The 27,614-nt window shown below is 42.2% G+C and overlaps 2 protein-coding genes across 2 annotated transcripts in view; one reads left to right on the top strand and one right to left on the bottom strand.

Annotated features, from left to right (window-relative positions):
• Nucleotides 1–7,752, bottom strand: part of IGHMBP2 (immunoglobulin mu DNA binding protein 2) — a 94,019-nt gene extending 86,267 nt beyond the window's left edge. The window contains exons 1-2 of the mRNA XM_068260738.1: nt 7,582–7,752; nt 6,495–6,664 (exon numbers count right to left, since the gene is read on the bottom strand). Of these exons, the coding sequence (XP_068116839.1) occupies nt 6,495–6,664; nt 7,582–7,652 (241 nt within the window). The 5' untranslated portion in view covers nt 7,653–7,752. The remainder of the gene's footprint in view (nt 1–6,494; nt 6,665–7,581) is intronic.
• Nucleotides 7,753–7,769: 17 nt separating this feature from the next.
• MRPL21 (mitochondrial ribosomal protein L21) lies at nt 7,770–27,411 on the top strand. Its single transcript, XM_068260745.1, has 7 exons — nt 7,770–7,901; nt 15,388–15,448; nt 18,113–18,198; nt 20,285–20,448; nt 24,875–24,927; nt 25,323–25,426; nt 27,276–27,411. Exons 1-7 carry the CDS (start codon nt 7,832–7,834, stop codon nt 27,338–27,340), a joined length of 603 nt encoding a protein of 200 aa, XP_068116846.1. The 5' UTR covers nt 7,770–7,831; the 3' UTR covers nt 27,341–27,411.
• Nucleotides 27,412–27,614: the final 203 nt, after the last annotated feature.

The raw sequence follows: 27,614 nt of genomic DNA, 5'->3' as shown, positions 1-27,614 counted from the left end.
TTCCTGTGTGGTAATCACTGTCTCAAATATCTATGGCGTCTTAAGACACAGCTGTATCATCTTTGGGGTACATCTGGCTATGGGGAGAGGGGGCTGACTTGCACTGTCAGCACATCAAGCTACTGTGGAGGGGGCTTTACTGGATAGGGCAATTATACACCATTAACCACTTAAGCCTAACTGGATGAAAATTTTCGTCCAGTTAGGCGGCGCGCACTCCCGCGGGCGCTCCCGCGGGCCCCCCGTGCGCGCCCCCGCTGCTGGCCGCTAGCCCACCGATCAGTGAAAGGGATTATAAATCCGGAGAAAAGCCGACAGCGTCTTTTCAGACGCTGCGGCTTTTCTGAGCTCTGGTCTCCTTTCTTCTGCCTGGGAGCGAGATCGATCGCTCCCAGGACTTTTTGATTGTGGCCATCTTGTGGCCGTCTTGAAAAAATGCACCTTTATTTCCAAATAAAATATTGTCGCCATACATTGTGATAGGGACATAATTTTAACGGTGTAATACCCGGGGCATATGGGCAAATACAATACGTGAGTTTTAATTATGGAGGCATGTATTATTTTAAAACTATAATGGCTGAAAACTGAGAAATAATGAATTTTTTCCGTTTTTTTCTTATTCTTCCTGTTAAAATGCATTTACAGTAAAGTGGCTCTTAGCAAAATGTACTCCCCACAGAAAGCCTAATTGGTGGCGGAAAAAACAAGATATAGATCAATTCATTGTGATGAGTAGTGATAAAGTTATTGGCAAATGAATGGGAGGTGAACATTGCTCGGATGTAAAAAAATTTCAACCCTGTGGGCTTAAAGGACTTACGAGGCCAAAATGTCTAAAAAAAGCAAAGTACCTGTAAGCTGTTTAAATGCACGGAGGACGCCGTCCGCGCCCTCCATGCAGTTCCGCCGGGTCCCCTTCCTGAGATCGCCCCCCGCGCCGACCCCGACCCCCCAGGCCGGGTCGGGCTCTCGTGCCGCTCTCAATATGGCCGCTTCCATTGGCTGCGGCTGCGCAGTCCGCCTGGCCGCGAGTGCGGCTGCGCAGCTCTACGGCCAACCCCCCAAACCACGCACTGTAGCGTGGATCGGAGGGGTTGGCCGTAGAGCTGCGCAGCCGCACTCGCGGCCAGGCGGACTGCGCAGCCGCGGCCAATGGAAGCGGCCATATTGAGAGCGGCACGAGAGCCCGACCCGGCCTGGGGGGTCGGGGTCGGCGCGGGGGGCGATCTCAGGAAGGGGACCCGGCGGAACTGCATGGAGGGCGCGGACGGCGTCCTCCGTGCATTTAAACAGCTTACAGGTACTTTGCTTTTTTAGACATTTTGGCCTCGTAAGTCCTTTAAGTGGTTAAATCACTTTTTCCTGGTTTCTGAGGGAAAAGTGGGTACCTCAGCTTATATGCAAGTATATACGGTACCCCCTCTTTTCCACATTCCCAAGATAATTCGTTACTGCAGGTGATAAGGTAAAACAGAAAGGTTTACCAGCTGTTAACAACCCACATTATAAGGTTGTTAACAAAATGGGTTAAGTTGCGAGAGTAACAAATAAAATAAAAATACAAGGATATAAGTGCAAACTTTTATTCTAATATAGGTTATATAGTAATAAAGTATATTCCAAATAGGCTAAAAAACAAGTTAAAAGGAAGAATTACAGTCAGGGGTACCCCACAATAAAAAGATGCTTTGTTTAAAAGATCCCGAGTAGGGTATCAGTATGGTGCTGAGCGAACTATTGTGACAGAAGATTGGGAGGACACGAGATCAGGAGTAACTCAACACGTTTTGTTAACAACCTTATAATGTGGGTTGTTAACAGCTGGTAAGCCTTTCAGTTTTACCTTATCGCCTGCAGTAACCAATTGTTCAGCCAGAGCTAAAATCTTTCATATATGCTTATCTGGACATTGGGACTTATAAGTACTGTTTGACTGATTAGTTGTTCAGAACAATATAGATTATAGCTTTTGGCTTAGTGGAAGGGGTTGGTGTATGTGCAGGAGAGCTTTTCCACGTATATATATATATATATATATATATATATATATATATATATATATATATATATATATATATATATATATATATATATATATATATATATATATATATATATATATATATATATATATATATATATGTATATATATATATATATATATATATATATATATTAATATTACACTCTGAGCGCATTACAGGTACAGGGGGGGGGGGGGGGGGCACATACCAGGTGTAGATAACCTAGAGTTTAGTAAACTAATGATTGCAAAACTGAAGTTATAGTATTTTTCTCTTTGGTGATTTTTTATACGTTTAATGAGAAATATAAAATGTTCTTTCAGCGACCAGTAATTCTGCAGATCTGTTCCTCTGCTTCCTGGCCTCCCTGCTTTTACCTCCCAAGTCCTCCAATGTGATGTGTGGCATCAACAGCCAACAGTGGAAACGAAGAGCTCAGCTAACTTTATCTTCAACTTGCGTTACAGCTACTTCTGTCTATGTGGCTCTGATTGTGTATTTTTTCCACCATATGCTCATTTTCTGCTGCTTAGGTTTGTAATGGGGTCGTCTAAATAGTGTCAGTGTCATATTATGAGCCTAAAGCAGCAGGGGCAGCCATACTATCCCAGGGGAAAAAAACACATACAGTGGGATGTGAAAGTTTGAGCAACCTTCTTAATCAACATGATTTTCCTGTAGAAATTGTTGGTTGTTATGATAAAAAAGGTCACTAAAATATATCATATAGAAGACACACACAGTGATATTTCAGAAGTGAAATGAAGTTTATTGGATTTACACAAAGTGCACAATAATTGTTTAAACAAAATAAGGCAAGTGCATAACTTTGGGCACCACAAAAAAGAAATAAAAATCAATATTTAGTAGATCCTCCTTTTGCAGAAATTACAGCCTCTAAATGCTTCCTGTAGGTGTCAATGAGAGTCTGGATTCTGGTTGAAGGTATTTTGCACCATTCCTCTTTATAAAACATCTCTAGTTCATTCAGGTATGATGGCTTCCATGCATGGACAGCACTCTTTAACTCACACCACAGATTTTCAATTATATTCAGTTTTGGCGGCTGAGATGGCCATTCCAGAACGTTGTACTTGTTCCTCTGCATGAATGCCTTAGTGGGTTTTGAGCAGAGTTTAGGGTTGTTGTCTTGTTGAAAGATCCAGCCCCAGCGCAGCTTCAGCTTTGTCACCGATTCCTGGACATTGGTCTCCAGAATCTGCTGATACTGAGTGGAATCCATGCGTCCCTCAACATTCACAAGATTCCCAGTCCCTGCACTGGCCTCGCAGCCCCACCGTATGATGGAACCACCCCCATATTTTATTGTAGGTAGCAGGTGTTTTTCTTGGAATGCTGTGTTCTTTTTCCTACATGCATAATGCCCCTTGTTATGCCCAAATAACTCAATTTTAGTTTCATCAGTCCACAGCAACTCAAGCGGCTCTGTTTGTGCTGTGGGCTTCATCTGTATCACTCTCGCATACAGCATCTCTTTGTGTAAAGTGCGCTCAATGGGTGAACGATGCACAGTGACTCCATCTGCAGCAAGATGATTTGGAGGTCTTTGGTGCTGGTCTGCGGGTTGACTCTGACTGTTCTCACCATTTTTCTTGGTCTGCCGCTTTGAGCCTTAACTTTAACTGAGCCTGTGGCCTTCCATTTCCTCAACATGTTCCTAACTGTGGGAACAGATAGCTGAAATCACTGTGACAGCTTTCTGTATCCTTCCCCTAAACCATGATGGTGAACAATGTTTGTGTTCAGGTCATTTTAAAAAGTTGTTTTGAGACCCCCATGTTGCTACTCTTCAGAGAACATTAAAACAGGAGGGAAACTTACAATGAACCCCCTTAAATACTCTTTCTTATAATTTGATTCACCTGTGTATGTAGGTCAGTAGTCACTGAGCTTACCAAGCCAATTTGAGTTCCAATAATTAGTTCTAAAGGTTTTGGAATCAATAAAATGACAACAGTGCACAAATTTATGCACCTGCCTAATTTTATTTAAACAATTATTGTGCACTTTCTGTAAATCCAATAAACTTAATTTCACGTCTCAAATATCACTATGTGTGACTCCCATATGATATATTTAACGGACATTTTTTATTATTACAACCAACGATTTATACAGGAAAATCATGATGATTAGCAAGGTTGCCTAAACTTTTGCATCCCACTGTATATAAGTAGATAAACACTTGATCTACTTAGATAACATATGTTTTGTACTGTCTGCATTTTGATTTCATGTAAATGGGAATCATAAAAAAAAAAAGATACTTACCTAAGGAGAGGGAAGGCTCTAGGACCTATAGAGCCTACCTGCTCCTCTCCCAGTGCCCTCGTCACAGCGCTAGCTTCCCCGTTTGAATTCTCCTCTGCGGGTGACTTCGGAAGTCTTCGGGAGCCAAGTCCTCCCGATGACAGGTGCCTCAATATTGCGCAAGCCCAAGTGAGGGCATTTGCGCATGTGCAGTATGGAGCGGCCTGGGAGCACTCGGGCTCCCAATGACTTCGTAAGCTTCCCTTCGGCAGAGGGAGAGCAGAATTTGACCAAACTGGTTGAATACTGCTACTGGGGAGCCAGCGCTGGAACGGGGCCCGAGAGAGGAGCGGGAAGGCTCTATAGGATCCAGAGCCTTCCCTCTACTTAAAGAGACTCTGAAGTCTCTTTTTTTACATGTTTTTGTCATAAATTCCTGTTTAGCATGAATGCCCCTGTTGAATCGCCGCATCCCCGCGGCAGATGGGTGATTTATTGCTGTTTAATAGCCCTGCAGAGCTCCGTAGCTCGCAGGGCTTCACTTCCTCAATGAGGCAGCGCTTCAGGCTGTAGCTTTGCCTCCTCCGCAGTCAATCTCTGCGGATCGCCACCTCTCCCCACCCCTCTGTCTTCCTTTCACTGAGAGGGGCGGAGAGGAGGTGGAGACCCATGGAGATTGATTGCGGAGAGGCTGAGCTACAGCTCAAAGCTCAGCCTCTCCAGGAAGAAGGCTCAACAGAGACTATTCTTCTTGCGCCAATTGAAAAAATTTGGTATGCCTCAGAAGCTGCTGTCCAGCTTCTACACTGCCACTATTGAAGCTACTCTTTGTTCCGCCATTATCGTGTGGTATGCAAGAGCAACCGTTAGCGACAAGTACAAGCTTCAAAGAGTTATCAGCTCAGCGGAAAGGATCATCGGCTCTCCTCTGCCGCCGCTAGACCTCCTCTACACCACCAGAATGAAAACAAGGGCTAGCAGGATCTCCCAGGACCCATCCCACCCAGGCTGCTGCTTCTTTAAGCTCCTCCCATCAGGCCGACGCTACAGGACCACCCGCCCTAAGACTAACAGGCGTAGGGACACCTTTTTTCCCCAAGCAGCCCTCCTGCTGAACTCCTGCCTCTCGTCGGCAAGCCAGTCGCTCAGGCCAACTTAGCCAATCAGCCTGGTCAAGGCACACTGGAGCCAGGGCCTGTAAAGAACCAGCTATCACCCTGGTGCTCTTCTTGGACTCTTTCATCTAACCTACTTATCCATAGACCGTTAAAAATGTGTAGGCACTGCCTGTCTAATTCTCTATGCTATTCTCTATGACTGTCTCGCTTGTTATGTTTGTTATGCTTATGTTACTGTCTATTGTCTGTTGCCATTGCCATGTGTACCACAACCAATTCCGGGTTCGACCTCGGTCGCACTTGGCGAAAATAAATGATTCTGATTCTGAAGAGAAGCAGGGCAGCATGATCTGCGACCTGCAAAGTCGTAGAACTTTGCAGGTCAATTACACAGCAATAAATCACCCATCTGCCATGGGAATGCGGCGATTCAAGGGGGCATTCATGCTTAACCGGAATTTATGACAAAAGCAGGGGGAAAAAAAAGACTTCAGAGTCTCTTTAAGTAAGTATCTGGATTTTTTTTTTAAATGATTCCCATTTACTTTAAGTGATTTTTATATAGTAAATAAAGAGAAAACTGTTTCCAGCATTTTCCATCTTTGCTGCCTCTGACTGAAGCCAATTCTGATGTCATTTCCTCCCTTACTCTTTATTGCACTGTCATATCTAGCTTGCTTTATAAAGAGATGTGAGCACAGCATATATTGTATTTCAGCAGCTTCTGCAGAGGGGTGAGGTGCATATTCCTTCTCAGCCTCAGCCTGTCACACTGATCTGCCCTCAGTTAACCAGTGAGGAGCAGGACTGTGGGAGGGGAGATAACAAGCTTCCCTCTCCTCGGCAATGTACCAAATAGAGCCAGGCTGCCTAAGATAAAATTCATTACAGCAGAACCATTTATGATTCTATTGGAATTCTTGCAATGCACAATCATGCTGTAGACTGCATAATAAACACAGAGTAGTAGGTACATGGAATTTGATTTTATGGTTGAAAAGCCCCCTTTAAGTAAGTGGTACACCCCGAATTGATAAGACAAGTCCAAAGCTGCCCGTAACATTAATTCTTTGCATACCTGATCCAAAGCTGTTAGTTGGCAGTACTGTTTCAGTGCTGTACTTCTTAGGTGTGAAGGTCACCAAAAGACGTCCATATAGCCCTGTTTTTTGACTTTCTACCTGAAGCTTTAACAGGCAGACTCCCTTCCTCTGCAGTTCCTTTAAAGAGACATTTTCCTGCCAGGTCCTATAGATAAAAGCAAAGGAAGAGTTACTGCATTATGGCAAACATATAACAGTGGCCTTTATGTATAAATGCTCTAGCAGCTGTGAACCAGGAAATGCATCATAAAAGTATGCACAAGTGATCTTTTTAGTTTGCCTCTTCTGTGCATTATATTTAAAGCGGATCCGAGATGAAAAACTAACTATAACAAGTAACTTGTCTAACTGCTAGGTTTCAAATAAGTTGTAGTAAACTATGCCCTCACTATTCGGCCAAGCACCATGCTTTGTGCTGTAGAGGGTGCTCTGATTGGAGAACTTTTCCCATGAGGTTTCCAGCTGGGTCCCCTAAACTAGACTAGTGCTGGAGGTTTAAAAAAAAATTGCAGAAGCAGAAAACTGAGGCAAGGTTGATAATATTTAAGGACTTCCGAGGCCACAAAATAAATGTAGTTTTACTTATTTGGTGCTTCTTAGTCATTAGTGTCCCTCCCCGCAGCTCCGGTCCTCTCCGGGGTCCCGCTGGCAGCCTCTATCTTCTCCGCACATCACAGGGAGCGTACTATGCAAACGCGGGCGCGCGCAAATGCATGCGCGGAAGACGCCGACCTGATCCTTAGAGACTGCCAGCGGGACCCCAGAGAGGACCAGAGCTGTGGTGAGGGACTTCTAGAGCTCCAGATAAGTAACATTACATTTATTTTGTAGCCATGGAAATCCTTTAATGACCATAGTTTATCTTTTTGTACTACAGTAGAGTTGCCCATTAAGCCTCTCCTGAATGTCACTGCTATTCCCATACATCAACCCCTATTCTTCACAGAGGCAACACTAGGGGTCCACTTAGCTGCTCTTACAAGGCGTGTAATAAATATAAGAGCCTCTCCCCAGCCCAATGGCCCCTCTGTGCTGTGACAGTAACTAGCTATTCACGTATACCTAGTTTCTTCTATTTCGGCCTCTCTTTCCTCCTTCAGGAGCTCAAACTGAGTTTTAATAAACTCCTCCATGCCGAGCAGGTCAGCGCTGCCGAAGGATTCTCTCAGTGCAGCTGTCAGCTCCTGTGCCAGTGAGCCATCACCGCAGCACTTCCTGTGTGAGCGGAACTGAAGCTTAGGTCTCTGTTCTCAGAGGAAGGAGTGTGCGGTTGCACGCCGGTGTAGGGAACAAGGTTGTATAGAGAGGGAGGATGGCGCTGGCGGTGTGCGGCCACTTAGTGAGGAGTGTGCTGGCCAGCCGGTCTGTCGGGGCTGCTGCAGGTAATGGGGTGACATTCACCTAATGCATGTGCAAAGCATGATTGCAGCCGGAGACTGTGAGGGTTCAGGGTCACCCACAGAGCTCATGTGTCATGACATGTCACAAGTACAGTGCTAGATAATAACACACACATTTACTGCTGCTTATTATATCGCTTCATTGCAGTTGTGTTTCCTGGCTATTAAATCATAGAAATGTAAGAATTGTCATTCCTGAGTTTTGGTGGGGATGGGGAAAGATACATTCATAAAAAAAAAGTTAATGTAAACATGCATTGTAATTAGAGGCCAGAGCACTGACTTCCTGTCCAATTTTGTTCAAGTACTTAGTGACTAGGCACTTTATTTTAAATATAAAGTTGTTCATACATACGTTTAGATTGCCATCCAGTGGAGTGTATGTGCTAAACTGCGTTCAGCAGAATAAGGAGTGTAAAGTGTCACTACATGATAAGTAGAGCAGAATGCAATACACTACATGCAATACGTTACTCTACGCCTTTTTTTATGCATGTAATTCTGCTTGAAGTGAACCTGAAGGGAAAAAAGGGGCCCTGGGGGGTACTTATCGCTGGAGGGGGAAGTCTTAGGATCCTAAAGAGGCATCCCCCATTCTTTTCAGCATAGGAGATCCAGCGGTGGGACCCCTGAAAGTCTGCTTGTTGTGGTTTTACGCTCGGGCCTGGGGTAAATACCTGATCGGGTCTGCTCTACTGTGCAGGCGTGAGCCATCTGTGCCTGTGCAGTAGAGCAAACCTGATCTGGCTTGGCTATTTCTGTCAAAGACCAAGTGGAAAGCCGCTATTGGTGCAGGTATAACACTGGTATTAATATTATGACACTAGTCTACTTTAGGGGACCCAGCAGGAAACCTCATAGGGAAATCAGGCTAATGTGATTGGGTGGACAGCACCCTCTCGAACTGCTAGGTTGTAGTAAACTATGCCCATACTATTCAGTCAATCAAAACACTTTGTGCTGTCCTGTGATTGGAGAGCTGTACCCTATGAGGTTTCCTGCTGGTTCCCCTAAAGTAGACTAGCGCCATTGTTATTGCCTGTTCCGGGGTGTCATCTCATTGTTTTGTTTTTTTCTAAAGTCGCCAGTTAAAGCGGACCCAAACCAAACATTTTTTTAAATTAAAAATATTTAGTTGCACCACTCTGACACATACACAGATAAATAAACACTCCTTCAAGCCTATGAGCATTTCAGTACATGCTTTTCACCCTTCTCTTTTAATAACTAGGGTTGTACTGGGGGCAGCCATTAGCAATTCCTCCATTGCCGGACACCACCTATTCCACCAGTTTGCCGGATTTTGGCCGGCAATTTGAAAGGAAGGGAGGGGTTCCTACAATAAATGTAAAATATTTTATATTTGTCATCATGCAGCTGAAAAAAGGCTGCTATTTATTATTATAATTTAGAAAATAGAATTTATTTCTGAAATCTTGTATTTTTAATTTGGGTCCACTTTAACTTTTAAAGGACAACTAACCTGAGAGGGATATGGAGGATGCCATATTTATTTTCTATTTTACAATGCTCCTTGCCTGGCTGTCCTGGCAGACATTCATTGCCTCTAGCTTTCCAAGTGAATGAGTCTTAAATCAGTCATTTGCTTTTGGAATCTGTATTATTTTTGTCCACAGTTCCAGTACAGCCACCTCAGTTTCTAAGGACTATACTGAATAAAAACCCTGACAGCTTAATTAATTTCCAAATCTTATTAACCTTATGAAAAGTTCTGGTTCAGGCCTACTAATCCTGCTAGATGTCAATAAATTAAATAAAATGTCAAGTTGAAATCTAAATCCGTTTGGCATTTGACCAATCAAAAACACTGATGATTTTGATTGGTCCAATTCCAAGCTGTATAAAGTAAAATAAAATAAACAACATTTGCATCATTGTAATAAAATATTACCATCTCTAGTAGCCATACAGCCATGCAAGGAAAACAAACTAACATGTTTGATAACACTTTTCTTGGAGACAGAGCTGTCACGTGAATGTGCTTTCCTTCCTTATCTGCTCCCTGACTTAATAAAGTGAAAAAATAGAAACTTCCTACACTAAGATCTCATGCTATTGTACAATATAAAAGTCCATGAAACATGAATGCCTTTTAATCCCTCTCTACATCCACACTGACCAAACAGCTCCAAAATATGTTAACTTTGATAGGCCTCAGTGAGGGCTCTCTGTCCTATAATGGGTGGCCTAGTGGATATTATTTTTTAGTATTTACAGTGGGATGCGAAAGTTTGGGCAACCTTGTTAATTTTCATGATTTTCCTGTATAAATTGTTGGTTGTTACAATAAAAAATGTAAGTTAAATATATCATATAGGAGACACACACAGTGATATTTGAGAAGTGAAATGAAGTGTATTGGATTTACAGATAGTGTGCAATAATTGTTTAAACAAAATTTGAAATCAATATTTAGTAGATCCCCTTTTGCAGAAATTACAACCTCTAAACTCTTACTGTAGGTTCCAATGAGAGTCTGGATGGTTGAAGGTATTTTGCACCATTCCTCTTTACAAAACCTCTCTAGTTCATTCAGGTTTGATGGCTTGCGAGCATGGACAGCTCTCTTTAACTCACACCACAGATTTTTAATTATATTCTGGTCTGGGGACTGAGATGGCCATTCCAGAACGTTGTACTTGTTCCTCTGCAGGAATGCCTTAGTGGATTTTGAGCAATGTTAAGGGTCGTCTTGTTGAAAGATCCAGCCCTGGGGCAGCTTCAGCTTTGTCACTGATTCCTGGACATTGGTCTCCAGAATCTGCTGATACTGAGTGGAATCCATGCGTCCCTCAACTTTGACAAGATTCCCAGTCCTTGCACTGGCCACACAGCCCCACAGCATGGTGGAACCACCACCATATTTTACTGTAGGTAGCAAGTTTTTTTCTTGGAATGGTGTGGTGTTTTTCCTCTATGCATAGCGCCCTTTGTTATGCCCAAATAACTCAATTTTAGTTTCATCAGTCCACGGCACCTTGTTCCAAAATGTAGCTGGCTTGTCCAAATGTGCTTTAGCATACCTCAAGTGGCTCTGTTTGTGCTGTGGCTTCCTCTGCATTACTCTCGCATACAGCATCTCCTTGTGTAAAGTGCGCCAAATGGTTGAACGATGCACAGTGAGTCCATCTGCAGCAAGATGATGTTGTAGGTCTTTGGTGCTGGTCTGTGGGTTGACGCTGACTGTTCTCACCATGTTCTGTTTATCCGAGAATTTTCTTGGTCTGCCACTTCAAGCCTGAACTGAACATGTGGTCTTCCATTTCCTCAATATGTTCCTAACTGTGGAAACAGCTGAAATCACTGAGACCGCTTTCTGTATCCTTCCCTGAAACCATGATGGTGAACAATCTTTATCTTCAGGTCATTTGAGTTATTTTGAGACCCCCATGTTGCTACTCTTAAGAGAAACTTAAGAGGGAAACTTGCAATTCACCCCCGTAAATACTCTTTGGCCTGGTGCACACCAGAGGAGTTTTTCTGAGCATTTTGAGTTTTTAAATCTGCTGCTAATGTTATCCTATGAGTCTGTGCACACTGGAGCAATGAGGTTTTGTAAAAAAAAACCATAGCATTACATTGGGAAGAGCTTTTGAAACCTCTAAAAGCTCTTCCCAATGTAATGCTATGGTTTTTTTTTACAAAACCTCATTGCTCCAGTGTGCACAGACACATAGGATAACATTAGCAGCAGATTTAAAAATTCAAAACGCTCAGAAAAACTCCTCTGGTGTGCACCAGGCCTTTCTCATAATTGGATTCACCTGTGTATGTAGGTCAGGGATCATTGGGCTTACCAAGTCAATTTGAGTTCCAATAATTAGTTCTAAAGGTTTTGGAATCAATAAAATAACAAATTTATGCACCTGCCTAATTTTATTTAAATAATTATTGCACACTTTCTGTAAATTCAATAAACTTCATTTCACTTCTCAAATATCACTGTGTGTGTCTCCTATAAAATACGATATATTCAACTGACATTGGTACTTATCCGTTAGCCGGGCGCATCCGACAGGTGACGCCAAAACTCCACCAGAGTTACATCTTTCCCTACTATCCATGGCGGCCTGGAGGGGGAATAGTAATTAGCGCCACCTGCCGGATGCGCCCGGCTAACGGATAAGTACCCTGACATTTTTTATCGTAACAACCAATGTTTTATACAGGAAAATCATGAAAATTAACAAGATTGCCCAAACTTTTGCATCCCACTGTATATAGTATTTATTATTTTCATATTTCTATTATTTAGTGTTTATATATCGCATGCTCCCCTTTACAGTGTATTGTATTGTCACTAACTGTCCCTTTAGAGGAGCTCACAGTCTAATCCCCCACCACAGTCATATGTTTATTGTTGTCTCGGTCCAATTTAGCGGGCAGCCAATTAACTTACCTGTATGTTTTTTTGTCACGTGGGAGGAAACCCACGCATACATGGAAGAACATACAAATTCCGTACACATAGTGCCCTTGCTGGGATTCAAACCCAGTGGAGTTTGTATATTGTTGTCGTGTTTGCATGGGTTTCCTCTGAGCACCCTGCTTACCACCACCCTTGCAGAATACTGACGAGGGAATTGTTTCACCCTAAAATTGGCCTTTGATTTCCATACGGACAGTAGACGGATTACTGGATTATTGTAGGAATTGGATTGTGATGTTCTCTAAGAGTGTTGGTGACATGGTTCTGTGCTCTGGAAAGTGCCGTGGAAGATGAGATATATATATATATTTGATGCAGCGCATCCCACCGGTGGCAGAAATGGAAGGGGTGGTGGCTAGGTTGTTGTTGTGTAGCACTAGACAAAGTGTTACATTACACAGGGTTATGGTTACCGATGCTGCGGGGCACATTAACCCCTTTGGGGGGGGAAAAAAACAGCTGGCTGTGCATTGTACCACAAAACATGGCCATCTGTGATGCTTTGTGCTGTAACCTGGCCCCATTCATATCGGTCAGCTTAATGAGATGGAAGTCATTCCAAGTTGATGTAGGAATTTGCAAATTTTGTATGCAAATGTACGCAGCTAGAAAATGATCCAGCCGTATTTCCACCTTGGCAGGGTCACCATCGTCAGTTAGTAGGGCAACATACAAAAATGCATGCAGCAATGTGATAGCAAACTGAATGCATCACATTAGTGGAAATGACAAGTCTTGTTTTTTATGCAATCTCTGATGTTCTTGCCGATAACTTGCTAGGTATGCATGGCGCTTTAATTAGTTTAAATAAGCACTAAGTAGGTATGGTTTTTTGCTGTCATACTTAGCCATACACTTGTTAAAGAGTAACTCTACTTTAGTACAACACATTTTATATAATCTCTACTAGTCATTTTGTAACTGGCATTAAATATTATATTTTCACTTCGGTCTGCAGGTGCTACAACGTTAGGAAATGTCATTGATAGCTTCGTGTTTTATTCTCCTCCCTATGTTTCATTGGTTCATAAGTCAACACAAAGCACTGCGTAATATGTTGGCGGTTTAAAAATACAATAAATAAATTTATAAAAAATAAAATAAAAAGCAGGATGTAAAAACATAGTGCTCCTGTTTCACCACTACATCATTCCTACAGGTTTTCTGTAATGACATGAATTCCACAGGACCCTCACCCCTATAGGGAAGCTAGCATGCATTTACAATATTTAGGAGTAATTACTCCCATCGCAGTAAGGGCTCTTTCACATGGGCATTTGAACTGCGTGCTCAGTGAGCAGTTACCAGGCAGCAGTGAGCAGTTATCAGGCAACAGCAAGCAGTTGCCAGGCAACAATGAGCAGTTGTGAGAGTTCGACAGTCTTTTCACTGCCTATCAACTAGTTGCTCATGTGAAAGGGCTGTAACTTCTGAATGCAAAGTAGATTTTTAATTGACACATATGAAGAGGAGTACAGTAATCGTAGTATGCTGGTGTACTGTGGCTTAATTTTAATGGTAACGTGAATATTTTGAGTTTGATGCTGTAGCCATTTTGCTGTGCCAAGTATACAAGGAGCGAGGAGAACGCCAGCGCATACCACTAAGGCCTGGGGCACACCAGAGGAGTTTTTCTGAGCATTTTGAGTTTTTAAATCTGCTGCTAATGTTATCCTATGTGACTGTGCACACTGGAGCAATGAGGTTTTGTAAACAACCCCATAGCATTACATTGGGAAGAGCTTTTAGAGGTTTCAAAAGCTCTTCCCAATGTAATGCTATGGGTTTTTTTTACAAAACCTCATTGCTCCAGTGTGCACAGACACATAGGATAACATTAGCAGCAGATTTAAAAACGCAAAACGCTCAGAAAAACTCCTCTGGTGTGCCCCAGGCCTAAGGCTGCATCTGAAATGACCACCAGCTCAGTGTGCAGCACCTAAATAGATTTTCTGCACACTTTGCATTAAATTCAGATGCAAATCATATGCAAATCTGCTACTACTTTTTATGCAAACAGGAAACTCAGGAGGAGGGGCTAGGAGCAGCTAACCTGACAGTTACATAGTTACAAAGTTAAGAAAAGGTGGGTGGAAAGGCTGCGCGTCCCTAAACATATGTTGCAATTGAATGGTTAATCGCACAGGCATACACCGCCTCTGTTAGACTGAAAAATGCATGCCCTGCATCCAAGACAAGTGCTAACATTTATTAAACTAGGAGGAACTTTAGCTTCCAATATGGTTTGCATGCAAAGTATATTATACTAGACACTTGCGCCACGGTGAGGCAAACCTCCGGGCAAGTGACCTAAGGGCCCGTTTCCACTTGTGCGGTGCGAATCGCCGCGGTAAAAATTTGCATGCGGTTGTATGCGAATTCGCATGAAAATTCGCATGGATGACGCTGTATGCAAATTTAACCATGGCAGTGCCAGTGTGCTTTTCCATTGATTTCCATGCGAATTCGCATGAAAATTCGCATACCAAAGCCGCAGGCGATTTCACTATTAAATACATTAGCGGCGATTCGCATGCATTCCACACGCAGGCGAATTCTGAGGGCTCTGCCGTGCAGAAAAATCATGCACAGAAAAATGCTCAGGAAAACTGACAAGTGGAAACAGGCCCATCCACTTGTATTGGCTGTGCGAATCTGCATGCAGGAAACGCATGCAGATTCGCGATAGTGGAAACGGGCCCTAACCTAAATTTAAAACCTTGGGAGCAGCTAAGCAAAAAAATGTGTAACTTACATTTGGTTGAACAGCGAGGAGAACGCCAGCGCATACCGCTAAGGCTGCATCTGAAATGACCACCAGCTCAGTGTGCGGCACCTAAATAGATTTTCTGCACACTTTGCATTTAATTCAGAGTATAAAATTCAAGTATAAAACCCTAACTAGTGCTAAATCCTGTTTCTGTGTGTTAGCTCTGATATCCATGTATGGAGATGGGCTTTAATTTGCATTTTTATGTCTACTAATATAGTATATTTTTTTGTTTTCTTTTTCTGCAGTTACATTGCTTCTGCCTCAATTTAGATGTCAGAGTTCACAGACTTCTCCACTGCAGCCCAGGTAATGGCCATTTCTTTAAGGGGAACTCTGCAAATATAATTAGAGTGGAAATTAGCTAGGAATAACATTTGTAATATATTCCTATTATTTTTCTGTTGTCATTTAAAGGTTATTATGTGAAAGTGCTATGCAGATTTTTCAGACTTTATTTTCAGGATTTTTTACTAATGCCTGGTAACAAATCTAGGTACATTCGCTAGATGGCAAATGTCAGAAGCACTGTTTAAAGACCATCGTAGGTAAGAAACTAGTTGCCTAAAGAAACATTGCCTAAAGATACGGGGCACCATATTTTTAGCAGTAACGATGCACGACCCCAAGCGCATTGTTCTGCTCACCAGAAAGCTTCTCTGTTGCCATGCCATGCATCCATAGTAACAAGCATAGCTAGCCTCTGGGCTAACAATGCTTCTTTACAGCACTCGACCCTAAACTAAGAGAAAATAATCATCTTACCCTGTCAGTGTAGTTTAGAAAAAAATGGGAGGAATCATATTTAGTTCTGGTGCGCAGAGTTCCATTTTCTTTTTATTCCCTTAGTTTAAAATGCCCCTCTTTTTTCTTATGTAGGTACCCTAGTAAATTCAGATTGCTCAGGGCCCTGTTTCCGACATAGTCATGGCAAAATCCTTGCTATTTTGTCGTAATTGTATTTGCAATACTCTGTCAGGGAGCAATTTCCTGAACAAGGATCGCAAACGTAGCAAAATTGTGGTTTAGCCGTGATTTTCAGTATGAAACAGACTGGTTTTCCTACTGCCTCACTTTGTGCAGATAATATTTAAGACCTGATATCTCTGCATTCATACCTCATACACACAACACATTTTGAGGGTAACGAGGGGACCTCCCGAACTACCTCCATGCAGAATCCAGCCCCCAGCTCTGCTAGTTCACACGATAGCTTTGTATGCTTTATCACAGGGACCATAAGGACTAGGGGCTGCAATTTAACACAGAGGTGTGTAGTATGTCTGACTGTGGAGATATCGGGCCCTAAAGTGGACCTGAACTCTTAGACAGAAATGCACCCTGTATATATTTAGAGAGTTTAGCCTGTCTAATTCCCCTTCATCTGTGACTAATCACAAGTTGTAAATTGATCCCTCAGCTGTGTCATCTGACTTCCACTGCAGAGAGGCTAATTTGAAAGCACAGGATGTTAATAAGTCTGCTGCTATGAAAGCAGAAAGTAGATACACTGCAGATGTATTGCAGGGTTTTTATCAGCTGTAACAAATAAATGTCTTTCTTTAAGGATTATTATGCTGTTGCTTATCTTTTAGAGCAGAGAGGAAGTTCTGAGTTCAGGTCTGCTTTAAATATCATCAGGTTTACCTACTCTGGGAGGAGGCATTGACAGTCTTGCCAATCACCCTTTCCTTCGCCATGGATTGGAGGGGAGCTAGGATTGTTATAGACACTGCCCTCCCTCATTATATCAGTTAGGAGGCTTTGGTATAAGCACGTGAGTTTCTGTACAGGGTGGTTTTTTTTTTTTGTTTGTTTTGTTTTAAACCATAGTCTTCTTTTATTAAGCATAGGAAAAATGCTCACCTCATACAACATAGTCATAAACCGTGACGGTACATTGTCCAGCCGGTATTGGAATTATAAATAACATAGAGGGCAAGTTCACTAAGCCAGAGTAGAACACAAGGTACAGCATACCGTGTTTCCCCTAAAGTAAGACATCCCCTGAGAATAAAACCTAGCAGGAATATCAAGAATGCTTGAAATATAAGACATCCCCAGAATTTAAGCCCTAGCTTGGCAGCAGCCCACATGACACCAGCAAGTCACGCTCAATACAAAGCATGGATACAGGAGAGCAGCAGTATAATGTAAGTTCTATTCAGTCCTATATATGTATCAGGAAATGTGTGTTTTTGTTGGAGCCAGCCCTCCTGATCTGTCCTGATAAGCATCAGTAGCACTTCACCTCTTCCCCAGGACATACAGCTGAAATAGATAAAAAATTTGCATACAAAATAGGCAGCAGTATAATAGGGAGCAAGTACCTCTACCCTTCAGTTCAGTTTCCTGTCCCGGTCAGGATGCTTTTTTTTTTTTATCAGTCTACAAGGTATTTTTCTCTGAAAGCAAAAAAAGGTATGAAAAGCTGTGGTGTCGCATACAATTACAAATGTTTATAAGAAGTTACATTTCCTCCGCGCTCTTCAGAGACACAGGACTTTCTCTCTCACACACACAGAGTTAACAGATGCACTGTGAGGGAATTCCCCCTCCCCTCATGGCTCACTCTGCCATCAGATTAGAGCAGACTTACCGTTAGTTTATAGTGAAAGGAATTTAATACAGTAAACAAGAGATAAGAAAGTGAATTGCATACATCATTATTTACCAACACTTCAGAAACTCTCTCAATCCCAAGTTTAAAAAACAAAAAATTGTAATTGATCGTGTTCCTTTAAGGACTGAAGTGATAAGAGAACACTCACTGTGAAAACGTATCACCAAACCCTGATAAGGCAAGCTTTCTTAGTGAATTCACACTTAAAATACTGATCGATGTGTGGTGATAAATTTTCACTTGCCTTATTATCATTAGCATGATCTTAGTGAATTGTGGGCAATGTCTCTTATTGTATTGTTTAATGACTTAAAAGCACTACATTTAATAATCCTCATACATCCTTTTAGCTATGTACCAAAAACATCCTTATCTGAACCACCATGGCCGAAAATTGAACTCCCAGATCCCATTGAAGAGGCAGAACATCACAAAGGTTAGTATATTGATACTTCCATGATGATGATGTTTTTAGAGTGTACCCGAGGTGATATGTGACATGAGATAAGCATGTGTATGTTGAACGGTAAGCATATTACCATATTTTTCAGACCATAAGACATACTTTTTCTCCCCCAAAAGTGGGGGGGAAAAGTCACTATGTCTTATGGTCCGAAAGGTGCTGTCTCCATCCCCCCCTTCTCGTGCGGCAACTGCTGGTGTCTGAAGCCCAGGTACCAAGGCTATCCTGGGTGGCAACATTACAGCTCCATGTGTGGTATAACTGCTTTGTGGTCTAACCTGCTGGCTGCTTGGAGCCTGGATCGATGTGGGGTGGACAGCTGGATCTTTATGCAGACCTCAGGCGGCAGCATCAGCTTGATTGGCAACAGACTCTGCGTGCAGAAGGCATGCTGGATGGCGTGCACTCGGTGTTTGCAGTAAGGCGTGGATTGTGGTTAACCTCCTATGCTGTAGCTTGGTCCTAAATTTGTGTGCCCGGGATGCCTGCATGTGCCTTGGAAGCCTGCGCGTGGGGTCTGGCGCGGTAGTTGCTGCGATTTTGCACGGCGCTTTGGAGTGACAATCTCCGTGAGACCACCCTGCAAATTTGCAGCAACTACAGAGTCAGACACCACATGCAGGCTGCCCGGCCACACAGATTTAGAACCCAGCTTCAACACAGGAAGTTGGTCGCAATCCATGGCTGACTGGAAACACCGCCTGCATGTGATTCAGCATGCCTTCTGCGTGCAGATTCTGCTGCCGATCAAGCGGATGCTGCCACTGCCCCCTAAGGTCTTCATGAAGATCCAGCCGCCCGCCCCACATCGATCCAGGCTACCAGCAATTATACCACACAGGTTACTGTGCCATCCAGGAAAGCCTTGGTCCCCAGGCTGCACATAGTGGGACAAGGCTATCAGCAGTAAATGTTCTGGTTGCAAAAGAAAGGATGATCGTTTAAGTGGCAACTGCATGCTCCAGGCAGCTTCTCATGCAAGCAAGCTGCCTTCCAGTACGCACCTATGGTGAGTGTTTCTATTTTTTAGAAATTGCCTGCTTGCATGAGAAGCTGCCAGGAGCATGCAGTTGCTACTTGATCGATCATCCTTTCTTTTGAGCACGAAAGTACAGAAGGTTTACTGCTGTGAGTGGGAGGCATCCACAAGATGCCACTGCACCGTGGAAATTTTTTACCCCTGGTTTTTGTCCTCTAAACCTAGGTGCGTCTTATGGTGCGACAAATACGGTAATAACTAGACTGTTACTTTTTTCTTTTTTGTCTGAAAGCGTTAACCCTCAGGCACGCAAGTGACAGTTTCTTTCTTTTTTTTTCGGACCCTTGTCAAAGAGATTAAAGCATAAGCAGATTATAGCATAACCCTCACTGATACGGAATTACAGCTATAAAACTTTTTCATGCAGAGAATAACCTCTAAGTATCGGGGATATATAAACAAGTTAAGATAAGCCGGAGCTAAGCTTTAACTGTAAGGGCCCGTTTCCACTATCGCGAATCCGCATGCGTTGCCCGCATGCGGATTTGCACAGTCAGTACAAGTGGATGGGACTGTTTCCACTTGTGCGTTTCCCCGCACGTTTTTCTGTGCAGAAAAAATCTGCAGGGTAGGGGCCTCAGAATTCGCCTGCGTGTGGAATGCAGGCGAATCGCACGCAATGTATTTAATAGGGAAATCGCATGCGTTTCCCCATGCGTTTTTTGCCGCGATTTCGCATGCAATTTCGCATAGGTACCCATGTTAATTCACACAGGCAGTGACATGGTTAAAATCGCATACAGCCTTACCTATGCGAAATCGCATGCGAAATCGCGGCAAAAAACGCATGCGGAATCGCACCCGCATGCGATTTGCCTGCGGTGATTCGCCGGCGATTTCGTAACGCTATAGTGGAAACGGGCCCTAACGGTTTAAATTAATCATTCGTTTTGTTTCCGGGAACATTAAAGCAAGAATGCTTTGATCTGAAATGCATTTATAAACCTATGTCGACGTAAAAGTCATAATTTTCATATTTATTTGTTCATTCTGTTCCGCGTCTTTTCTTTGTTTTTCTAGAGCTGGTTAAAAATGTCAACAACCTCATCGCCGCAGGGCAGTTTGGACGTCTTTTTGCCGTTATCCACTTTGCAAGTAAACAGTGGAAAGTAACTAACGAAGATCTTGTTTTAGTTAACGGCATAGTTGAAGCTCAGTGTGGAGACAGAATCCGGTTAGAAAAGGTACTTTGGCTGTTATGGAAGTTTTCATTGCTGTTTCCCCCTAATATATTTTCCTTCGCTTACTGTGGGGTGATTAAGATTTCCTGAAGAGAAAATTAAGGGAAAGCTTTACATCTGGGACACACAGCAGTAAATGTCCTTTCATCATATAACAGAATGGGTTTACAACTTGTCGGGATTTATTTTTCCCCTTTTTTGTTATTTTTCTTTTTTTTTTTCCTAATTTCCAGTGATTCATGTTACCTAGGCGGGAAACGGAGGGAGATCTTTCCAATGGAAATTCAAACAGCAGTGAGCATCTGACATAAGTTTTTTTTTTTTCTCCCCTTGTAATGTAACCATAGTTACAAAAGACAAATTAAATGGTAAAGTTTCATACACAGTAAAAGTAGATTGACGTGAACGATCTCACGGGTCACCTGACAGTTCTGGAATATTTTGTGCAGAACAAACTACATGTGTGTGGAGAAAAGAGCTGAAGTCAGTATTGTTCAGATGCCAGTTGCTATCTGTAGTCTACAGGAACCAGGTCCAGATATTTCATTATAATCCATGTACACATTAGAAACCGAGTATGGTAATCTTTCACGTTTGTTTGTAAAAATGATCAAATGACAAAATGAATCTCCTGACGTTGGGCACAATTCACCAAGCTTTTCTCCTGTTTTTTCAAAATGGGTTCTGAGTAATTTCTCCTTTTTATCACCTTGATGATAAATTCAATTATGTAGTATTCACTAAACAGTTTACCTCATGCAATTCTTAATTTAAAGGGACCCTGAGCAGTCAGTAAAAACAAAATTGGTACTTACCTGTGGCTTCCTCCAGCCCATCGTAGGCCGCAAGGTGCCCCGGCATCCGCCTGGCTCATCTCCCAGTCCTGCTGGCGGCTCCCTTACCGGCAACTTTCGTGCTGGAGGTCAGTAGTACAATTCTTGGACGTGGACGCTCCGCGTCAACACGCAGGCTGTTACATGTCATCACGCCGGGCTGCGTGACCGTCCTGTGCATGTGCGGTCTTCTAACTCTAACCTGTGCATTAACAGAACTGTCACGTTGTCCTGATGACACAGAGCGTCCCCATCCGGGAAGTGTACTGCCGACCTTCAGCCCGAAAGTCGCCGGTAAGGGAGCCACCAGGGGGACTGGGAGAGGATCCAGGAGGATGCCGGGGGTCCTCGCGGCCTACAGTGAGCTGGAGGAAGCCCCAGTTAAGTACCAATTTCGGTTTTATTGACTGCTCAGTGTCCCTTTAAAGAGTAGCTAAGCTAAAACTGACAGAACCTGTCATGACAGGCTGCAGCACAGTATTTACCTCCCTGCCCCTTTCCTTGTTAATTGTTGCGGCCCAGACTTTCAGACCTGTGCCTTCTTGGTATTTTCATTATCAAGAAAGTATCACTTACCACTGGGTAAATTGCTGCAAATGGGAATGTCACTAATAGTACACACATTACTCAGTGTGCTCAGTGTTGCCCATGACTAGTGTATAAGCCGACCCCTATACTTTTATTTAGTGAGTCAGACCTACATTTTATTTCTATACTTCTACTCAAATATATACGGTACCTGTTCTGGCGTCCTCCCTCCTAACAGGTGATTGCGCCACCTGCTTCACAGAATGGGCTCTGGGAACTTTTCCTTTTTTTCAAAGTCACCAATGAGGCTCTGGCCACACCCATTTGCCCCCAGCTCGGCAACCCCTGCCTAATTGGTGAGGGACCGATGAGCTTGAGGAAGCACTGGATGTAATTTTTTTCATCCATCTTGAGTTTCCTTTAATCCACTTTGGAATAAGGCTTTAACATAACAAAATGTGGAAAAAGTGATGCACTGTGAATACTTACTAGATAGATAGATAGATAGATAGATAGATAGATAGATAGATAGATACTTTTTTTAGTGCTTAGCACAATAAATCAATGCATGATAAAACACTATGTCCCATATGCAATTCAATTTTTCTCCTGAGTTTTCTTCTAGGTGATATTTTTAAACTATCAATAAAATGTCTTTTAAGCCACCAGAAAGCAAGCAAATAATTTTGATATTACCTTTTCACCTACTTTTGGTACGTTTTCAGTTGAAAAATGCTGGAAAGTTATTTTAAATAGAAGATGAAAAATTATTTCCTAGGAGAAAACTTGAGTGAAAAAGTGAATTGCATATGGGCCTATTTGTTCTATTTAAGTGAATTCAAGCACAACATCAAATGTATCTGGGCTGCATTGTGTAAATGCCTACATACATAGAAGTGGGATTTGCATTTGACCCTTACCATAAGCCCCCTGTATTGCAGAGATGTGTGAATGCATTGGAGAGCAGAGAAGATTATATGTTCATCTATCTTATCTGTCAGTGCTTGCCCTGCTTTCCATAACCTAAAGCACGATAATGAAGTACTATCTCGAGTTAAAATATGATTCACATGGTGGTCTGAATCTCTCCCGCATCGATAATTAACAAATTATGAAAGGGGGAAAGTGAGAGAGATTCATCGAAGAGTTGTTTTTTTATTCAGAACTGTAATCTGTTTGCATTAAGTCGGACGCAGAGACAGCAATGTATTTGTATATAGTTGAACAAAACCCGTTCATAGACCCACCTATGGTCTATTGATCATATAGTGTCACCACTGGAAACTGTTTTTTGACAATAATTTTAAGCAATACCCATCCAGTTTCATGGCTAATTCTGTTTATATATTAATACAGTAGTATCCCTTTATAGTAAACTCAAGGGAACGTGGCTTTACTAGTTTACTGTTATAAGCATTCGTCATACATTATATATTCATACAGGTGCATGGTCAGGACCTGGGGACAGAGTTTACCCATTATTGGGCACATGAAATGATCATTTGTGCTCAACGATATGAGTGGGAGTTAGCTGCGATGGGAAATAACTAGTGATTGGGCATGGTTTTCCAGCATACACAATTACCCAACTACCATTCCCATTGGGTGACACCTTTACACATTCTGCAAAGGCAACTGAAATGAGCATAACTGATTGTTGTGGACCACCATAGTTGCATGTTGGTATGCGTCTTAAAGAGGAACTCCAGTGAAAATAATGTAATAAAAAAAGTGCTTCATTTTTACAATAATTATGTATACATGATTTAGTCAGTGTTTGCTCATTGTAAAATCTTTCCTCTCCCAGATTCACATTCTGACATGTTTTACATGGTGACATTGTTACTGTGGGCAGATTATGTAGCTGGTCTGGCTTTAACAGACAGCTGTAAGCAGCTATTTCCTGTCTGAACATTGTTACATTGTGGCAGTTTGCCCAGAGTACCGTACGGTACCAGAGCCTCTTGTGGGAGGGGTTTCAGCACAAAATCAGTCATACAGCGCCCCCTGATGGTCTGTTTGTGAAAATCATTATTTTTCTCATGTAAAAGTGGGTATCAGCTACTGATTGGGATAAAGTTCAATTCTTGGTCGGAGTTTCTCTTTAACTTCTACCAACACTTCTTTGTAATAGATGTCATCCAACAGCAATTTGTTCTGGTCTGTAAAGCTGAAAATAGTAACAAGTGGGATGATGTCTTGCTGTGAGCATAGGAAGTTTAGTACCATATAAGTTCCCTTGACATGCCTTTTATCTGAAACTGACCTGTCCTATTCACAAGAATCATTTATATAGTTGGTTCCCTACTTACATATAGGTTCCATTAACAGAGGCCATTTGTAAGTCTATTAGTGTTTATAAACAACAAACTGGAACAGGGGCACCAAAAGAATAAAAACAATTGTTTTAAAATGGGAGATAGTGGTGGACTTACTTCCCCATAGAATACTCGGGTAAATACTGTACAAGTCCTGTTCAAAAAAACTTTAATAACTCCACAGTGCAACACTTCTTGTGGGATTCCTGCTTCATCAGTCAAATGAGTACTCAATGAGTATCATCTGGCCAAGCACCACTGGCATTTTATACTGGGGGGGGGGGGGACAGCAGCCAGGGCCCGTCATGTATGTCAGTCGACATCATATCGCACACCTTCTGTGCCAAGGGACACAGAGACTTCTAGGGCCTGGAAGATGCCCCAGGTAAGTAAAGCTGCAATATATCGCCACATATATACACGTCCATACAAAACATACTGATAACAGTATTGCATACACATCAATACTCCTGCACTGTATACTAGACCCTTGCTTGACACATTTTGGTTACACATTAAGTTACAGGAAAAAAAGGGTTATGAAAATTAATTGGATCTCTTTGCACAGAAATCCTGGGGAAATTGAACACCAGGGAGGATGAAACCATTCAAAGAGTATACATAACAAATGTTATTAGTATTGACTGGCCAGTCCAATGACACTTCCTGCAGTTCTCTTTTAACATTGAAGTCAATAGGATGCAGCCTTGTATCCATTTGTTCTAATTCTTGACCTTTCTCTTTTCCCAGGTATTGCTGGTGGGCAGTGATAATTTTACACTTCTCGGAAAGCCTCTGCTTGGGTAAGCCGTTGTCTTCATAATCTTTTCCTTCTGATTATAATATTGAGATTTGTCACAGTTGAATAAATGGTGTGACATCCAGTTTTGCAGACTGCTATGGTGTACGCTATCCTTAATTCACCTTTTTGCTTGTGTCACGGAGTCACAGCCTATAACACTCTCTGAATTTTGCAGTGTAATTGATAGTGCATTTTATTACATAATGATTTGGATATTTCTTTTTTTTTGCTTTAAAACATAAATAAATCTAGAAAAGAAAACAAAAATGTGTAGAAATCTATCTCGCTGATCATCAAAGAGCGCTTAATACCTAGAGATCCAGAGTCTGCATGTTTAGAAATCTGTAAAACGTGCAACTATATTTACAGCATGAGTGTTTTCAAATTGTCTTCCAGGAAAGATTTAGTACGAGTTGAAGCCACGGTCATTGAAAAAACAGAGTCTCATCCCAAGATAAACATGAGGTTTTGGAGGCGACACAGATACCAGAAAAAGAAAAGTAAGGATGAGCGCTGTTGTGATCGATGTTGAATAGCAAACATTGCTTTTGCAGCAAAGCAGTCTGTGTGGTATAAATTCCAGGCCTGGATCAGGACACTGTCCTGTGATGTGAGGTTTATACCTTTTTAAGTGAAGAGGAAGTGAAATGCCTGTTTTTAAAGGAGTGCCAAGCTGACATGATCCTGTATATGTACAGTGCCAAGCACAGAAAAGCTCAGAAATAGCTATGCTGGGTTCCTTTTTTTTTTTTAAATTTATTTCTGTGACTGAAAGAGTTAATTATCAGTTTCTGTCCAGTCAGGATCTGGTTGGGCTATAGCATAACTCTGATAAGGAATTGCAGCCATAAAACACTTTCCCGGCAGAAAATGGCTTCTGAGAGCAAAAAAGAGATAAAAAGGTTTAATAACTTATAGATATTAGCTCTGGTATACTTCAATAAATATGTCATTGAGCAGAGACAATGAAACTGTAGAACAGAACGTTCCCTGGCCAGGAAAATGTATGCAATGAAAGCCTATCAGAACGGACAATGTCTGCTCTCACTAGGCTAGTCCCTGTGTCCGCTTTGCTTGATTCAGTCGTAGCCACGACATAAATACTCACATGACTCCATGCTCCGACTCCACCACTTGGACACAGTTTGGGGCCAGGCAGAAGCATGGGGATCCTCCTAGGGATGCAAAAGACCAATGGGAATCCTCAGCAATTGGGAGAATTCTCATTGGTTCATGTTAGACCAATTAAAATTCTCCCCGTTGCTAGGGAGAATTGAATTAGTATCTCCTATGGAGAACCCCATGCCCCTACAGACCTCCTGGCTACACATAACGCATTTAAATCGTACCAGGACTGATATGCAACATGAGATAAACATGGGTAAATGTAGTACCGGTTCTACTTAAAGCTTGTTGTTGCATTGCAAGAGTGCACCGTTATCCACCATATTTGTTCTTGTTCACTCCTAAGAGGGTGTGCCAGGAAGCTACTTCTGATTTACAGAGGTTATCGTTTTGTTTTGAGGTTGGGCTTTTTTATCTGGATTGCAGTGACTAAAGGTAGCCATACATCAGACGACTTTACGACCGATCGACCATCCGATTCGATCATAATCGAATCGGATGAAAATCGGTGCTGCCAAATACATGCCAGACCGACAATGTGACCAATTTCGGGCCGAAATTGGTTGCATTAGTCGTTTGCACATGCTGTAAGATGTAAGGCCGATCGGCTGCGCAGGTGTAACGGCTTGCAATTTAGGGACGAACGCGACAATACCCCCAGCACTGTCCCCCCAGTGCAAATTATACATTACCTGTCTGCAGCCTTCGCTTGTCCTTTGCTGCCCCACGTGGTTGTCTAGTAAGGGCGCGCGTGTGTGTGACGTCAGACGTCACAGACGTGGCAACATTACTAGGCAGCCACGTGGGGCGCGTGTATCTAGAACTGAGGAATCCCGGAGGCAGTGGAGGACAAGCGGAGGCTGCGGACTGGTAATGTATAACTTGCACTGGACTGCATCGAAGCGGCGGATGTGGCAGCACAAGACCGATTCCGGGTCGATTTCAGCATGAAAACGATCGGGAATCAACCTGCGGTGTATGGGCAGCTGACAAATCTCTCTTGGATCAGAGAGCTCTTGGCCGAATCTGCCCATCATCGCTAGATGAATGGCTACCTTAAATCTTCTTTTGAATATCATGTATGGCTCATGTATGCACTATTTGTATGTAGCCAAAGCAATAAATACCCTCAGTGTTTCAATAAATATTTAATTCCTAACAATTTCTTTGTTTGTATTTCATTTTTTCCCGATACATCTTTAACATTTTCTTTTTGTATTCCAGTCATTATCACACCACTGACCGTTCTAAGGATCAACACAATTGAAATCGCTCCTGTTTTATCTTGAATATTTTTTTTTTCTACAGTTAAGTGGTTGTAATACTAATTAAAAATATATATCTTGTATCTACTTTAAAATGTGTCCGTTTTTTTTTTCTTTATAGAGGAACTTCAGTGAAAATAATGTAATAAAAAAATGCTCCATTTTTTACAATAATTTTATATAAATGATTTAGTCAGTGTTTGTCAGTTGTAAAATCTTTCCTCTCCCTGATTTACTTTCTGACATTTATCACATGGTGATGTTTTTACAGCTGGTAGGTGATGTCAGTGGAAGGAGA

This window comes from Hyperolius riggenbachi, chromosome 11 (assembly GCF_040937935.1).
Source record: "Hyperolius riggenbachi isolate aHypRig1 chromosome 11, aHypRig1.pri, whole genome shotgun sequence".
Taxonomy (NCBI): domain Eukaryota; kingdom Metazoa; phylum Chordata; class Amphibia; order Anura; family Hyperoliidae; genus Hyperolius; species Hyperolius riggenbachi.
This window is presented reverse-complemented; position numbering and strand designations above follow the sequence as displayed.